Source organism: Cebidichthys violaceus, unplaced genomic scaffold (assembly GCF_023349555.1).
Source record: "Cebidichthys violaceus isolate CVI_PGR_0920_01 unplaced genomic scaffold, fCebVio1.0.p SCAF_15, whole genome shotgun sequence".
NCBI classification, from domain to species: Eukaryota; Metazoa; Chordata; class Actinopteri; order Perciformes; family Stichaeidae; genus Cebidichthys; species Cebidichthys violaceus.
The window spans coordinates 4048039-4064892 of NW_027176318.1; the positions used below are offsets into that span (position 1 = coordinate 4048039).

General features: G+C 40.4%; 1 protein-coding gene across 1 annotated transcript; it reads left to right on the forward strand.

The window, feature by feature from the left end:
* Positions 1–1070: 1070 nt before the first annotated feature.
* Positions 1071–16324, forward strand: LOC137872083 (WD repeat-containing protein 37-like). The gene is made up of 14 exons (XM_068710316.1): positions 1071–1076; positions 1611–1707; positions 1824–1919; positions 2639–2703; positions 3003–3086; positions 4830–4968; positions 5324–5395; positions 5603–5647; positions 5842–5918; positions 6148–6382; positions 7278–7419; positions 12814–12948; positions 13786–13900; positions 13987–16324. The coding sequence occupies exons 1-14, from the start codon at positions 1071–1073 to the stop codon at positions 14116–14118; spliced, it is 1440 nt and encodes a 479-aa protein (XP_068566417.1). The 3' UTR covers positions 14119–16324.
* The last annotated feature ends 530 nt before the right edge of the window (positions 16325–16854 follow it).

The following is a 16854-nucleotide window of genomic DNA, read 5'->3' on the forward strand; positions in this document are numbered from 1 at the left end:
GCTGTTGAATGACCCTGTTTAGAGTCATCTCTGAGATAAGCTGAGCAATTTGTTTGTGAGTGACTGTCAAGTGTTTTTGATTGTATCACCATGTATTTCCGTCGTGGAGATCAAACTGGTTAAATGAAAGACAAATTATTGTCTTTGCCTTTTCCATGATCCACATTTTGGATCAATGTATTCAGTCTGAAATAATGCATTGCTTTATTTTGTTTTGGTATTGCTCAGCCCTAGTTTTGGCCGTAGAAGTCCTTCAGCATTTACATTCTCTGCTTGACAATGTCCTTGAATTATCAGCCACTAAAACTAGAGCTCAGCTTGCACTGTCCTGTCGTCTCATCAAGTTTTAATATGGGCCGCTTGTCCAGGCCTGATTAGTCTTTTCACCAGTCCTTTTTGTCTATTGCCAAGACATGCTGGCTCTGTTTATGTACCTAGTCTACCCCCCACTGCACAAGTTCCCCACACACACACACACACACACACACACACACACACACACACACACATAGATACACACACACACACACACACACACACACACACACACACACATACACATACATACACACACACACACACACACACACACACACACACACACACACACACACACACACAGACAGAGCTTTGTAAACCCATATATAACACAAAGAATGCAATTTACTCCAACTTTCAATGCTGTCATTATTTGCCAGGGTATGGTGCCGGTTTTAGGGCCACAACTAAGCAGCTTTGAATTCATAAAGACTGCTTGTTGTTTGCTAATTGACCCTTTTTTTTTTTTTTCTTGTGTTGTCATGGGGCGCAGACAGAATGGTCAGACGGTTAACGCCACTGTGAGAAACGGTTGCTTTTGAATGCGTGCCAGAAGAAAGAGTGACAGAAGTCAGAAGTATTTGGTTTCCTCGTCTTTCAGATGGCTAGAGAAAGCAGCAGCTCTCAGGGCAAGCTGTCAAACGCAGCCTTTTGAATCCTTTGTTTTCACGGCAGCTTTTTACGTCTCTTTGCATGCTAGTCTGCTATAGACTGGTGGTCACCTGACTACTGGGTACTTCTAGGAGCTCACCATGGAGGTAAGTCGGTTGAAATGAGTCTGAGTGCTCGAACCCTGGCTGTTGTGTAGTTAGTACATAGTTGTTGTAGTTATGTAGCCCGATATGTAACTGAGCTTTTACACAAACCTAATTAGTGGTTGATTAGATCAGGTAAACATGTAGGCTGTGTTTCACATGGGATTTATTTGGGTTGCTTTCGATTTGTTTCAGTGGCGTATATTTCAGTCACTCAAACTTCTATTAGAATAGTGATAATATATGACAAACTTGTTAACATTGTATTTGTGCCCGTCTGCAGCATTTCTTGGTTTGGTTTAAACATATTCATTTGTGAACATATATTGAAATGGTCTTTAAGTTCTAATATTTAAGCACAACATACTGTATATATGACATTACATGTAAAAGAGAATACAACACTGGAGACGGGTCTGGAGAGAATTAAAGTGGTGACTCCTGCTCCCTACACCAATGTGATCCCTAATCTGTAGGCCTTTGTCAGCTTACAATCAGGTTTATTAGAGCGTTGTCTTTTCTTTTTGGTCTGTCTAGGACTCCAAGCTGCCCCCCTCCTTACGGAACAACCTTTTGGACCTTTTTGGCCAGATTGAGCGCGAGTTCGAAAATCTCTACATTGAAAACGTTGAATGTGAGTAACGGATCGAAAGAGTCGAGCGAATTAGATTTGTTAGGCACATATACCTTACGGTATTGATCCTCAGCTGCTGATTGACTAACCAGATGGTCTCTGTGCTAACATTACAGTACGCCGGGAAATTGACTCTCTGAACGAGCGTCTGACCGGAGATGGACAGACTATTGAGGGGGGAGACCCCACCAAGGGAGCTTTGAAAACAAAAGGTACTGTATTCCCTTCACAATCTGTTGCAAGCCTCAATAGAGATAACAGATTCTTCTGCGTCTTTGGAAATTGAAATGGAAAAATATTGCTGAAATTGATTGTGTGGGTTTAAAGTGAAAGCAGATATCTCATTCCATGGTGGCTCAAGTTTCAATACAGAAAAGCCACAGTTTACCTTCAGACTGACTGATCCTTCTTGTATTAAAAATATTAAAAAAACATGAAGGATAAACAGTTTTCAACTGATTTTAAGCACAAACAATGAGCTAAATTGTAATTGCAGTGTATTTAAAAGCACATAATGTTGACTGGAATACTGTGCACTGAAAAATTTGACCTCATATTTTAAATCATATCAAAGTTTGTAAATAGTGCAGCAGTGAAGAGGAACCTTCAGGGAGAAATCTTGGATTAAACAACTGTTTCAGTCTGGCAGATTGATTATAAGACATTAAGTCACACCTGAATTCCATGGTGACTTAGGTCAGACATATTAAACCTCCTTTATTGAACATCATTTCCTGAAAATAAGCCTGGTTTGCATATGTAAATTTTAAACAGGTGATCTTGTTTTTATGAAACAACCCTCCGGTACAGCGTGGGTGATTAAAAGCTTTGACACTTTATTAGGCCGTTAGTGCTGCAGTGAAACCAACCAGTGAGTTTGTCACTCAGTGGAGAGTTTATGTCATTGTTCTTTTGTCTTTCCATCACACAGCCAGCCACAGCACCAGTCAACTGTCACAGAAGCTGAAGACGACCTACAAAGCCTCTACCAGCAAGGTACCTGGCTCCAGCTATTATTCTATAGAGCCCATAAGATCTGTCATCTGTGTAATTGTTTGAGCTGTGAGGGTAATGGTAACAGACAAAACCAAAAGCCCCTTTATTGCCGAGAGAGGAGAAGGAAGTCTTTTTCTCTTCCTCTGAGGTCATGATAAGTTGCTGTTAAATTATTTAGTTTTTGAAGTGCTGATGCATTTATTTAAAGATTTTTGGACTGAAGTTAACTTGATCTCAAGTATTTATCACAATGTGACATCTCCCTTGACTTCTTCCTTTTTAATCTCTTGCTGATACAGCGCTTGTACACTTTCCACGGTAAAATAGGTGGACCTCGCAACTTCAGTGTGGCCACATGGGAGTTGTGGGGAGGAGATTCATGGGTAACTTCCTGAATGCTCTTGTTTTGTCACTAGGCATTGCGAGGGACGGCTGCTGTCTGTTTTTAACTACAGTCCGACCTTGACTCCTCACCTCTTCTCTGCTCCCTGTCAGAAGACGTTTGGGTGAACAGCTGCATTTGTAAAAAAAACAAACAAAAAAACAAACAAAAAAACAAACATGTTTTTTGCAGTTTCTCACAAGAGCAGACTGTATTTTGGGAAGTGTCATGTAGGTAACTTAGTCAAAAAGAGGATACACAGGATCAAGGGAGGACTTAGACTAACAGAACTAGCTGCTATATAATATACAGCTAACCTATCAGCCGGCTAAGAAATATGACCGGAAACTAATTTTGTTCAGACTGACCGTACGTGAAACTAATGATCTGCACTAACTTTATCCTTGGTTAACTACTGTGTTGATCTTGACTGGAATGGGATACTTTTTATCATTGTTTATTGTGTTTCAATGACGGGAAATAAATGTGATTGTATTGTGCTGTAATGTGAATGCAAACACGCCGCACACGATGAGACGATACATTAACACAGTCTCACACAAAGGAACCAGATGCTTCGCTGCTGCATCTAATGACTACCATGTCAGCTTGTTGCTGTGGTCAGCTGTCTGCTTGCAGCTGCATGCACTGTACAGGTTGTGACCGCTCTGTGACAATTTAATCTACTATTGACCCTTTATGTTGTTTTATTAAAGGCCATGTGTAACCAGACCACTCAATGTGTTTTAGAGGTTCACCGCTCATACAGTAACAGTGCAGAGAATTGACACTTAATTTGGCATCCGAGCAGCCTTAATAGTAATACTCAAAAGACACAGTTTGGTGAAAGTTGAAACTATAAACCTTTCGGCAGTTCCAGAAACATCCTCTAATATGAAAACAGTGCTTGCAGGCTGACTATTAATAATGATAATGCTGAAATGCATTCAAAATGAACAGAGCCATATAACTGCACTATTAATATGCAGCTATAATTGCCATTCATTAGTCTGTGGTAAACCATCTCTCTTGTTTATTTAAAATCTAGAGCGGATACATCATTATGCAGAAAAATGTTTCTTCTCTCTCTAACATAATTACCATGGAAAGCAAAAATTATTCAACTGATTCATACAGATGTCTCTCTTGCTTTTTATTATGTCTCACTTAATTGTAAACTTGTGTCACTATGACATTTTTTCAGAGAGCTGTCGACAGGTTTTGATCTGATCCTCTGAAGTCAACCTGCTCTGAAGCCGGTTAGCCGAGCAGTTAAAAGTGAGCCGGCTTTGGGACACCGGGAAGTTCAGAGAGTTGAGCCCAAAGACAGCTGGCTCACCCACTAATCTGTCTGTCAGAGATTCAAAATAAGACGTGTGATGCCTGTAAAAAAGGAAATGCTACTATTATGTCTTATGATCTATGGTATGGTTATGTAGCCAGCTTTCAATAACATGATCATAATTTAAATTATAAACCCAATTGAATCTGTAAGTGAGCCCTTGTATGCCTTGTAGTAAGGCATGAGTACTTGTAAGTTAAGTCATACATATACTAGTATTTACATAAACCCATTCTGTCAAAATAAAAATGTTGTATTAGTGCACCTGTAGTCACTTTAATTGTATTTGTCCTCTAATATAAGCAACACTTAAATTGGTTTAACTTTGGTTCAGCACCAGGAGGAATGCTCATCCATCTCTTATTTGTCGATCATGCTCACGTCTCCTCCCTCCCTGTTCAGATTGTGTCCAGTTTTAAAGCCACCGCAGGCTCTCGAGCGTTGTGTCAGCTGCTCAAGGAGTACATGGGCCACCGGGACGGGATCTGGGATCTCAGCATCACTCGAACTCAGCCAGTGGTCCTGGGCACCGCCTCCGCAGGTATACCAAGACACTTTACGGACTATTTGAATACGTCAATCATTGCATCATTGTTCTATACACAGCCTACATGCCATAGAGTGGTTTCCAACAATAAACAATAATCAAAACTAAAAGTGATGCATAGTTAAAATAGTTACATCATTATAGTTTGTTGCATTTATTGGGAATCCTTGGTGCAGTTAGCAAAGTGTTAACTTTTATCGTACACAATTTCACCAAAAAGTGGCCCTGAACTGAATCTAATTAAGGAGCCCACCATGTAAATACATTACATTACTATATTTAATTATTACCCGACTACTACTAAAGAGCCAATGGTTTCATGTTGTCCATCACTGCTCTTCCTTCACAGATCACTCGGCTTTACTTTGGAGTATAGAGACGGGTAAATGTCTGCTGAGGTATGCTGGCCATGCAGGATCAGGTAATAATTAGTAAAAATCTTAAATCCCTGTATTTGACCTCAACTATGCAGACATTTCAAAGTGCATGATGGGATTATCTAAAACATATGCTGTAGGTAACTGTTAAATAAAACAGTGTGTCCACATTTGTGCACTTGGCTTGTTCTCTAATTGGAATAAGTGATGTAACATTTGTACATGTCTCACCATTGTTCTCTCGCCCACAGTCAACTCCATCAAGTTCCACCCCACAGAGCAGATGGCCCTCACAGGTATGTATTTAAATACATGTGTGATTTTTTTTTTTTTTTTTGTGTTGAATTAGCTAGATTTCTCGTCTCAACATCTTAATTCTCTTCATGACTATTTGATCATCTTCTCCCTGCTGCTGTTGTCTCCAGCAGTTAAGTTTCTGTAGATCTGAATGTGCTGTGTATTTTGCTGATGTGTACTGATGTTTCCACAGCCTCTGGGGACCAGACGGCTCACATCTGGCGCTACATGGTGCAGCTTCCTGCCCCTCAGCCACCACCAGATGTCAGTGTGAGTAGCTTTGTGTTGCTCTCTTCTCTTGAGCTTCTACTGGAACCTCCTGGAATTTTTGAGAGGTGTATATTCTGAATGAATATTCAATTCATTCACAAATTGGTCACTTGGACACTAAAACTAACTCCTAGCTGTCACAGTTTTTTAAATGCTTTTAGTCTGTATCACTACAGGCTCCTGTGTGCATTGACTGAACTACCGTGTGTCCTTTTTCGTACACCCATAGGCTCCATGTGACGACGACCAGGACTCGTCAGACAGAGAGGAAGGTGAGGTGGATGGCGAGGGCCCTTGCGAGGTCCCCACCGTCCGGGTCGCTACGGCAACCCTCAAGAGCCACCAGGGTGTAGTGATTGCAGCTGATTGGCTGGTGGGAGGCCGACAGGTGGTGACCGCTTCCTGGGATCGCGCTGCCAACCTGTACGAGGTGGAGACGTCTGAACTGGTTCATGCACTCACTGGTATGTAAACTGGCTGACAAATCACACACACATATATATATATATATATATATATATATATATATATATATATATATATATATATATATATATATATATATATATATATATATATATATATATATATATATATATATATATATATATATATATATATATTAGCACAATATGGTGTCTTTTATCTTCATCTTGTAGTATATATCCTCGGGTATCTTGTGGTACAGAAACATTTGGAGTTTATTTTTAGGTTTTTCATATTTTAAATATTTGAGTATTTATGTATTGTTCATTGCACAGCAGACTTATATTTTGTAATTTGTGTGTTTTTAATATATTTGTCATGTTATCATGTCATTCATGATCCACTACTTTATCATTTCCAGCAATCCTAAATTACAGGTAACACCAAGCAAGTTAGACCGTTGTCTCATCTCACCCAAACATTTCAAGGTTAACATTGATTTTTAAAAGGATGCCTACAGCACACTGTGTTGTCCTAAAGGCCCACATTTGCCTCTTTCGTTAGCATTCAGTGAAGAGGCAACGAGTAGCTGAGCTTAAATGGCAGACGAAATGGGCTGCCTGTTCATTTTATGGAGCAGTTGTTATCTTGGTTCCCAGACTAAACAGGAAGTTTCCTCTACTTCATGTGACTACACAATTGAATCACGTCCAAGCAGACTGTGCTGCAGGACCTGGTTAGAGAAATTTAATGACCAGATTGTGTCTCTTCTGGTACTTTAAACATCATTATTTTCAACACTTTAAGAGGAAATGCGTCATGAAGTGGACCTCTGACTCTCGTGCTCTTGTTGCTTTCTTACGTGTGTCTCATTTAATGATGTAAAAACCCACAGAGTTTAGTATGCTTACTCATATGTGTCTGCGTATGCAGGACACGACCAGGAGCTGACCCACTGCTGTACCCATCCCACCCAGCGACTGGTGGTCACTTCATCCAGAGACACCACCTTCAGACTGTGGGACTTCAGAGACCCGTCCATACACTCTGTCAATGTCTTTCAGGGACACACTGAGTGAGTCTGTCTCTCTTATGAACACGCTCTTTAATCGAAACTAAAAACAGTTTCAACAGTTTGAGTTGCTGCGGTCTTTCTTTTGCCCACAGGGTGGTGCTGTAACATCTCTCTGGTCTGTGAATCCGTCCAGAACTTTCAGCTTATTCTCCTTTTTCCTTTTCAGTGCCACATTAATTTACAAAACCCGATTGCTCTAAGCCAAATCCTCCACTTGCCTCTCATTCATTACCGAGCACTTCTCCCCACTTCGACGGTTTGCTTCTCTTTCTCTTCCTACCTCTCTCTCTCCCTTGCTCTCCTGTTCATTTATCTGTCCGTTTCTGCATTAATCCGCCACTCTGTATAATTTGGCACTTCGCTCGCTGTTAACACTCAATTGCAGACGCTCATTTCAAAATGATGACTGTCAGGCTTGTCTGTGGCTTTCAACGGCAGCACTCTTTAAAAGGCGTAAGGTGTGTGTGTGTGTGTGTGTGTGTGTGTGTGTGTGTGTGTGTGTGTGTGTGTGTGTGTGTGTGTGTGTGTGTGTGTGTGTGTGTGTGTGTGTGTGTGTGTGCGTGTGTGTGTGCTGGCTGAGCTGGCAGCCTTTTGATTGCAAGTGGGGGGATTACAAAGAGCTCATTATGTACGACCCCAACATGTATAATTCCTGCAGATCCCGCTCTAATTCTCTCCAATAGACAATTGGTATAATGAGATTAAGCACCAGTGTATCACAGTTAACAACAGCCCTCCTCCTTTCCGTTCCCTGCCTCCATTCTTCTTCTCTTTGTGAATGGCCATTGATGGTCTTTAAAGTAAGAACTTTCTCACCTGCCCTTCGGTGATGCATTTAAAGCAGCAAACTTCCACAGCCTAAAAAACGGATAACAACTGTCTTTAGAAAGACGGAAAAAAACCCGTAGCTGCAGTGTTCTGGAGTATGAGTCGTGCTGTCACCTGACACTAATGAGTAACTAACCTGAACTGGCTCATTGTTCATTAAGAGATTCTACATCTAGGGCTGCAACTAACGATTATTTACAATTTATCTGTTGCTCTACAGAATATCAAAATGAGTGCCGTCGTATATAATTCAGCCATAGATGACATCCTCAAATGTCTTTTGTTTGACCCACGGTCCAACAAGTCCAAGATATTCAATTTACTAAAGCAGCAAATTCCCTCCTTTGACACCTTGGGAACTTTAAATGTGCGGCATCGTTATGATAATAAAATAAACTACAGTGATTAATCAGCTGTTAAACAAATCTAACTAAATCGACTACTCGTTGCAGTTGTAGTCCCATCATTTTGATATTTTTCCAAAGGCAGTGATGCTGCCATAAACATAATGTAAAACAGCTCCTCATATAATATATTAGCAGTTATGCTGTTGGACACTGGACATGGATATAATTTCCTGGACATGAAGTGTGTGTGTGATCGGGCTGCAGCTATTTTCATTATCAATTAATCTACCACGGTGGCACCTTCAAATGTCTTGTTTTGTCCAACCAAAAGCTTAAAAACCCAGTTTTTAGTTAAACCAGCAAAAATCCATATTTGGAACCAGGACTGAAGCTGTAGCCAGTGAATTTTGGCATTTTTGTTTAAAGAATGTAATTATTTTTTTTAAAGAAAAAAGCCCCCCCAAAAATGTTGTTGATTGACTAATTAGCTAATTAATTTATTATAAGTAAATTAACAAGTCATGCTAATACATACAGTTTACTCAACACCAATCTTTTTTCTCTTCTAACCAGATCCTAGAAACCATAGCAGGTTGCCGTCTCCCTGCCATCTCTCTCGCTAATTTTCCACAATCTCCACATTCGTCTGAGGGAACGAGCAGAGGAGCGGCCGGTGTGAGCGCTTTAATAGGCAGCAGAGGTTGAGTGCTGGAGGGGAGACAGCCTCTTGTTTTCACAGTCTTCCCTGGCAAATTCCAGCTAACGCTTCCTGTCAGTGAACCGCGGCAGCTAAAAGTGCAGCACACACCCTCTGTCCCACCACCCCGCTGTAATTGCAGAGTAATGACAACTGCCCGTGAGCTAAAAAAACAGCCGGGAGAAAACGAGAAGTGACAGCGGTCTTGCTCTGCAAACGGAATGCCACGTCACGTTTGTCTCTCCTAACATCAACGGCTTTTGGAGGCACATGATTGCAGTTGATAGAAACGCATATTTGTGTGTGTGCGTGCGTGCTTGTGTGCGTGCGTGCGTGCGTGCGTGCGTGCGTGCGTGCGTGCGTGCGTGCGTGTCTGTATGCAGATCTGACATCCCGTCTCTGGAGGAGTACACCAGCACTTAACAGGTTCTCAGCGACTGTCACTTTTGCTGCAGCACAGCAAAATAACAGGGTGCTCTAAAACCTCTTAGTCGTCTGTACCTGAATTGTTTCGTTTACATTTGACCTTTTTAGTCATTTGCCTTACACGCTCATCTTCTTACATATACGTATATTGTATTATTCCTTTAGATTTTCATGAATTCAAACATCAGTTATTAAAAGCACTCACACTGGGAAAGAGGATAAGGATCAAAGCCTCGCAGTTTTACGTCTGATAGGTAAAGAAATAACAACCGGGCAGGAAATGTGGCATAAAGACATGCCAAAGATTACAGCGGTAATTGCCTGCAATCTCTTTTTGTTTTGCATCAATGTTGATTGTTTACCAGTGTTTTTGAGATGTGCTATTTGTCAGTAATTTCCCTCAATTTATTAGTACACTTTCTGAAACCCGTAGAATTTAGAGCACTGCAATTATCACATCATACTGTGTAGACTGTATTTGTCCTACAAAAGGCCTTTATAAGAGAGAAATTATGTTTCGACAGTTCATTGTTTATTGTCTCAAACATATATTATACAGGTTCCTCACTGCCAGTGTGCACATTTTCCACAGTAAAGTTACTAAAGAATCAGTGTCATGTAATTCTATAGAGTCAGATTTGAGATGACAGCTCTTGTCCTTTCAAAAAGTAAAAGTAAGGGTGTCATAGTCATTTAAAGGGCTCAATAAGGAGAATAAAAACAAATGTATTTGGACAAATGTCTCAATCTTATTGTCCAAATATAAATCTCCTGTCTGACCACAGCATTTCATTCCCCTCACACCTGATATTTGTCCTTAAAACCTACAAAAAAATCAGACATCATCACTGAGTTAACTGAAGATAGTTGCATTCATTAACACACCTGTGTTAATGTCTGCGTAAATCAGTGTGAAATGCATACAAATGCGTGTTGTGAGGCAAAAAATACAAATCTGACCTCTTGCGTACCTTGATGGGGCTCAGGACCTCTGCGCTTCATGGTTAGGGATTCATTCAACTATAGAGAGATCCCATGATTCCCTCTAAATATCTCTCTCTCTGTCTCTTCCTTCCCAACTCCCTAAGTCTTGGATCGCAGGCAGTCTTGACCTTGGCTGTCAGACACACTGCAGAGATGCCATTAAGCGACACTGACTAATGCCCTCCCTCCTCACCACCCATTCTAAAAACCCTTTAACCTTAATCAAGCTTTTAATCAATTACCTTGTCTGATTACACTCCCCACGCACCTCCCACCTAGCACACCTCCTGTCTCTCCTTCTCCCTCTGTCTCTCACTCCAGCACTTGTATTCCCAGGTGGGCTGTACCCTGCAATGTCAGAAGGTGCCTGTACCGATACAGCAGTTTCCTTGAGCCCCGACCCTCTAATAGGACAAAGTTTAGTCCCCTAATTAGCCCTTAATGCAGTGTCAATTTAAATTAAGAGGTGAGCCAGTTTTAGAAAGAAAAACTAGATGTGGAACTCTTGTGTGTGTGTGTGTGTGTGTGTGTGTGTGTGTGTGTGAAGGGACACTGCTCAATGCTAATCTTAATCATGAATCAGAGAGGAAAGAAGAAAAAAATCCTCACAGGGGCGACTGACGTACAGTAATTGATTGGAAATATTAAAGGTCTATTAAATGAATGGCTAGGCCTGACCATAGTGCTATCATGAGGAGCAGTGCATCACGGCTGGCTGGGTAAAGGGCGTTGGAGGAGGGTGACTCTATATGTATACAAAGAACGGTTCTTCCTCCATTGTGCCCAATATAGCCGGTGGTATGATGCCGTTTATTTGGCGTCATTAATCATTTGATCAGTTCTCTCCTGGTAGGCTTAAGTTGGGCTGCATTAGACTTAACGAGTACAAGACTAGCGTTTTTTTTTTTAAGTTTTGACTCCTTATCGTATAAAGTTTCAAGTCTTTTGCACCTCTTACCACACCCAGCATCAAAGATGGTTATGATCAGAGTTGTGGGGGCATGTTGACCACTGCAATGGAAAGAACTTCAACTACTGGAGGTTAGCAAAATCAACATTTCCCGCTGCCGTCAGACCTCGAGCAATAGCCTGAAATAAGTTAACGGGATACCATGGCTCATAGTTTGCTCTTACCTTTAAGTTGGTAAACAGCTCCCACGGAAATTGGGGTTTGGTGCTGATTGCCCGTTGTTTGAACAAGGAGTGGATGATATGGATAATAACTGGAAGTTCAGTTGAGAATGTGCAAGAAAAATAGATAAAAGAACAAGTGGAAATGTTTGTTTTTGGCAGAATTAAATACTGTCACATCACAGTAGCTCATATGCAAAAATCCAAATATATAAATCCAATATTGCCATAAATCAGTCCTGCTGATTGATTTACAGAATTACCCACAATAATCTAATCCAGTTATTTTCAAGCCAGGTGTATGTTTGTAGTTGCCAGAGGTAGGGGCCGAGCTATATATCGATATTGTATCAGTATCGTGATACGAGACATCTTCTTAGATTTTGGATATAGTCATATAGCACAAGTGTTGTCTTTTCCTGGTTTTAAAGGCTGCATTACAGTAAAGAAACCATCTTTCACACCATCTTAACAGCTCAAACGCGTTCGATGGTTTGAACACTTTCAGGTCGTTATTTAACCCATCAGGTTTTTCCGACAGCTACACCTTTGTGACAGGAAGCAGCACGAGAATTTATTTTCCAGTGGGAGGTGGAAGGTGATGCCTCACATTTTAAATTAAAGACCACGCAGTGTTAACTTTCTGATGTTGTACCTGATACATCCTCAAAGGTTCTAGTAGTGTCAACGCTCATAACGGATCTTGACATACCTCTGTGACGCATATGTGGATTGGTCCTATCTTTTAGGTGTATGAGTGATTACAGCTTCTGTGGGAGAGGGGCACTACTCTGGATATGAATAATATTCACTCCTGAGCTTTCCTGAGTTGTAAGAAGTGGAGGACCTTTGCTGTACTTTCCTATCAACTCTCGTCAATGCACTGAATTAGATTATGGAGCACAAGGGAGAGTATTTCGTTCTTTGTGTAACAACAGACTTGTTTTTGTGCTTGTTTGTGTGTGTGTCCATCTTTCGCAGCACGGTGACGTCGGCAGTGTTCACGGTGGGTGACAATGTGGTTTCAGGGAGCGACGATCGCACCGTCAAGGTGTGGGATTTGAAGAACATGAGGTCGCCTATAGCAACCATCCGCACTGACTCCGCTGTGAACAGGTAGTTGAAAGAAGGAGACGCAACTAGATGAGTGCCACAGTTTGTAGATACTTTTGTAATTACGCATTTATTTGAAAAATTACAACATCTACACTTCCTTTGACGTATGATCATGTGACGTGATCAAAAGCTCCAGAACAACTACTTAATGGACTTTAGGGTGAGATAGTTTTTGTCCAAGGTCAAGAAAACAAACTTTGTAACTCAATATCTAAAATGTTTTAGTTATTTTGATGTACACTTACTGTCAAAGAAGTATTGGTAGATGCTCAATATCGAAGGACTGTTATTTGGATCTGGAGGAATAAAATGGGATCAGGATGTACCCACTTCTGATTGAATGTGTTCCTTGATTGTTTTAAACCTGTAAAGAATAAAAAAAAAAAGTTGAAAAAAGTTATAAGAATAATACAGCTCTTTAATAAAGGGATGGATAATTGTTGGTGGCCAGGCTGCTCCTCACCTTTTAGGGTTCATGATCAGTTAGACACCAGTATCAGCTGTCCTGCATATTGTAGCCCAAAACAGCAGATACATTTTTGTCTCCCCAATTGCTGTGCTGAAAATGTCTCAAGCTACAAGTCATTAATTATCTTGAATACAGGTTCCAGAGGCAGCTGATGTCAGTGTTGGGCTTTGCACATGCAGTTATGTGCAAACTAGAAAGTGAATTTGTGCTTAATATATGTTTTATATCTAGTAAAATACACGATGATTCAAACGCTGACATAGTATAGAATAAAAGTAGAGACTGAGGTTATACAGGTGAAGAGTTTAACTAGAAGTATTAAGGAAAATGTGACCGAGATTCAAAGTGAACTTGATCTAACCTTTTAGGATAAGCGTCTCTGCCAACCAGAGGATCATTGCTCTGCCACACGACAATCGACAAGTCCGACTGTTTGACATGAGCGGAGTGAGGCTGGCCAGACTTCCACGCAGCAACAGAATGGTAAGGAAGGGAACAAAGATGTGTGTTGGATCAATCAGCATCGGTAAAACCTACATTTTTAGACGTGTTTGTGTGTGTGTGTGCAGGGTCACAGGCGGATGGTGTGTTGTACGGCGTGGAATGAAGAGAACCAGTCGTGCAACCTGTTCACCTGTGGCTTCGACCGACAGGCCATCGGCTGGAACATCAACATCCCCGCCCTGCTGCAGGAGAAGTGATGCCACCGACACACACACACACACACACACACACACACACGCACAACAAAAACACACGGAAAAGCAGGAGACAGTACACACAAACACTGTAAATCTTTGGTCTCGCACATGCTTGTATGTTTAAAGTGTTTACAGATTTCCAGTTGCCGGATTGTGGGGGGGGAAGTGACTTTTGAGGATGCAGCTGTTGACCTTCGATATTCCGCTGATGAATAACTAATTTGTTAAATGACTGATATGGTTCCAGCATTTTAAGGTCCAAGTGTGTGTGAGGCCAAAGAGCTGCTCTCCTGTATTTGACCCTTTCACCTATTTAGCATGCGTTGTGAATTGTGACATTGCTGACTCTTTCGTTATCGGTCTTTTTCTGTTTTTAAAGTATAAAAGTATATATTTGACTCCACAGTCACAGGCTGCTGTTCACATCACTGTTGTTTAGTTGCTGCTGAGTGGTTGCTCTTGCATGTAGTTAATCTCGGTTTGCAAATGTTACTTGACTAGATGTGAGAGAACCGTGATAAGGCTAGGAGAGTTAGTAGAATATGATATGAAGAAGGTATGTGTGTATATATATATATATATATATTATGCTGTGGCCTGATTAAGTGACCTGTGTTGCAGGTTGTTGCCACTTCATGGATTAAGTGTCTTACAGTGATCTACCTTTTTAAAGGTGGAGTTTGGCAGAGATAGTGTGGTTCTGTGAATTTTTTTTATCCTTTTAGTCAGACTTGAAATATTCTTATCATGGAACAAAACATATAATGTTCAGGCCTGCCAGATTACCTGCACAGCATGCAGGCTGCGGACACATTCAGTTGTATTCAAATGTTTCAGTAACTGCTGTCTACTTTTTAAGATTTTAGTTTTTGCCTTTACCTGTGTTGCTTTCAATTCACAGCCAGCCTCCATATTTCCACATTTTGTTTTTCAATTTTTCAAATGTTTCTGTAACTCTGCCTTGTTCCATGTTTACAGTAGGATTTATTTTGTAAAGTGTTGCTCTATTCTGTCTCTCTGTCAGACTGCAAAGTGTCAAGAGCATAGCAATAATGGGAAAACGACTGCACTTCTGAGGTCTGTGAATGGGATGTGTTCAACATTATCATAATCTAGTATTCCCTATATGTTGCAGGTTTAGGAGTCATTATTTTTAGCTAGCTATTTAGTGCTCATATTTCTTCAGTGTCAGTAAAATACTGACCCATCCTCTTCAGCCTGTTGCCAACTAAGAGCCCTGTTTTGCTGTAATGTGTCATCCCCAATTGAACTTCTAGGTTTACTGGTCATGTCTGTGCTTCAGTAACAGCCTGTCAATATGAATTTATAGTGTATACACTTTGCATTGAACCCGTAGTCTTGTGTGACCTCTCTGATGGCTCTTTTACATCTGTGAAATACACTTTTTATCCAAATTCAGAAGCAATAACCCAGCTCCTTTATGTTTCTGGTGCTCAGAGTGAAGCCCATTTCTGTCTTGGAAATCAGTGAATATGGCTTGAAATACAAACTGAATCTCAGTTTAAGAACTAGTAGAACTGGAATTGGGCTTGACCAAAATCTTTTATTGTTACACTCATGCAATATCCCTAAACATGAAGTCATGCTGTAGTTTTTGACCTTCAGACGTTTAACTTATTTCAGTGCCGTAAACCCCATGACAAGATTTGATGTGCTTGTGTGATGTAGCTCAGTGTACGTAGTTATGCATAACTTACCCCAAAGTTGGCTTCAGACTTCACATTTTACTGCTCTTTCTACCAACAATAGAGTCGGGTGGGTTTTAAAGCAGCATGAAGGTAAAATTGTAATAACGTATATTGAAATGCCTTTTGAAAATGGTGCATTAGCCTTAACCACCTGAGCATCAATGCACTTTTCCAAATGCTTGTTAAATAACTAATTGTGTTCCACTGCACTGTGCAGGTATAATTTTTATTCCCGTTTCATTTAGGGAACTCAATTTCGTGGCCACAATGTCATTTTAATCTGCAGGTAGAAAGGCAAGTCCTACATATGAATTCCAACTTGAAGGAAAATTATTTTGGATTGATACATTAAATTATCGCGTGCAAAAAGTGGATAGGCTTTGCCTCATTGTAGCGAATCATATTCCTAAAAGTTCGTTATGTGATCTACTTTGCATACTTTATTGTGATAGCTACGTGCTCTCTGACACTTTCCATTAAAATGTGTGATTTCCTTTCCCAGTCTCTCATGTCTCTTTTTCCTCTTCTTTAACAAAACCCCCTCTCAGCCTTTTATTCAGTTCAATAAGATGTATATCATTTTGAAATTACATTCATCTGCATGTAAATCTGGTAGGTTGGAATAATGAAGTCTAGTGTTAATGAAAGGGGAACCGTAAGGTGTATGAATATTTGTACTCAGTGTAAACAGTACCCATGGCTGATATGACATTTCATATTTTGAATTTGTGTGAAGATTTGTATAAATAGTCCTCAGGCTTAAGGGAAGCCCACATAGCAGCTACACTACTGCATACTGCTGTGAGACTTATTTTATCTGCTTTCTATTATTTGGAGAGACCCTCCACTTTGATGTGAGTTAAAAATGCATGATAGGTTTTATCTTATGTTTTTTAAGATATAGTGTCAAGCAAAACTTGGTTCCTATGGGCCTTTTTCACAGCAGATATTTAAACTTGTCATATTTGGAAAATTACAGGCGTTACTAAAAACTTTAACGATAGCTCTGATCTATTCAAGTGTCTAT

What these genes read in the sequence shown, in the direction of transcription:
- LOC137872083 (XM_068710316.1), top strand. An exon ending in TGCTGGCCATGCAGGATCAG is followed by an intron (nt 5,396 to 5,602) that starts GTAATAATTAGT and finishes TCTCGCCCACAG; the next exon opens with TCAACTCCATCAAGTTCCAC. An exon ending in AGAGCAGATGGCCCTCACAG is followed by an intron (nt 5,648 to 5,841) that starts GTATGTATTTAA and finishes ATGTTTCCACAG; the next exon opens with CCTCTGGGGACCAGACGGCT.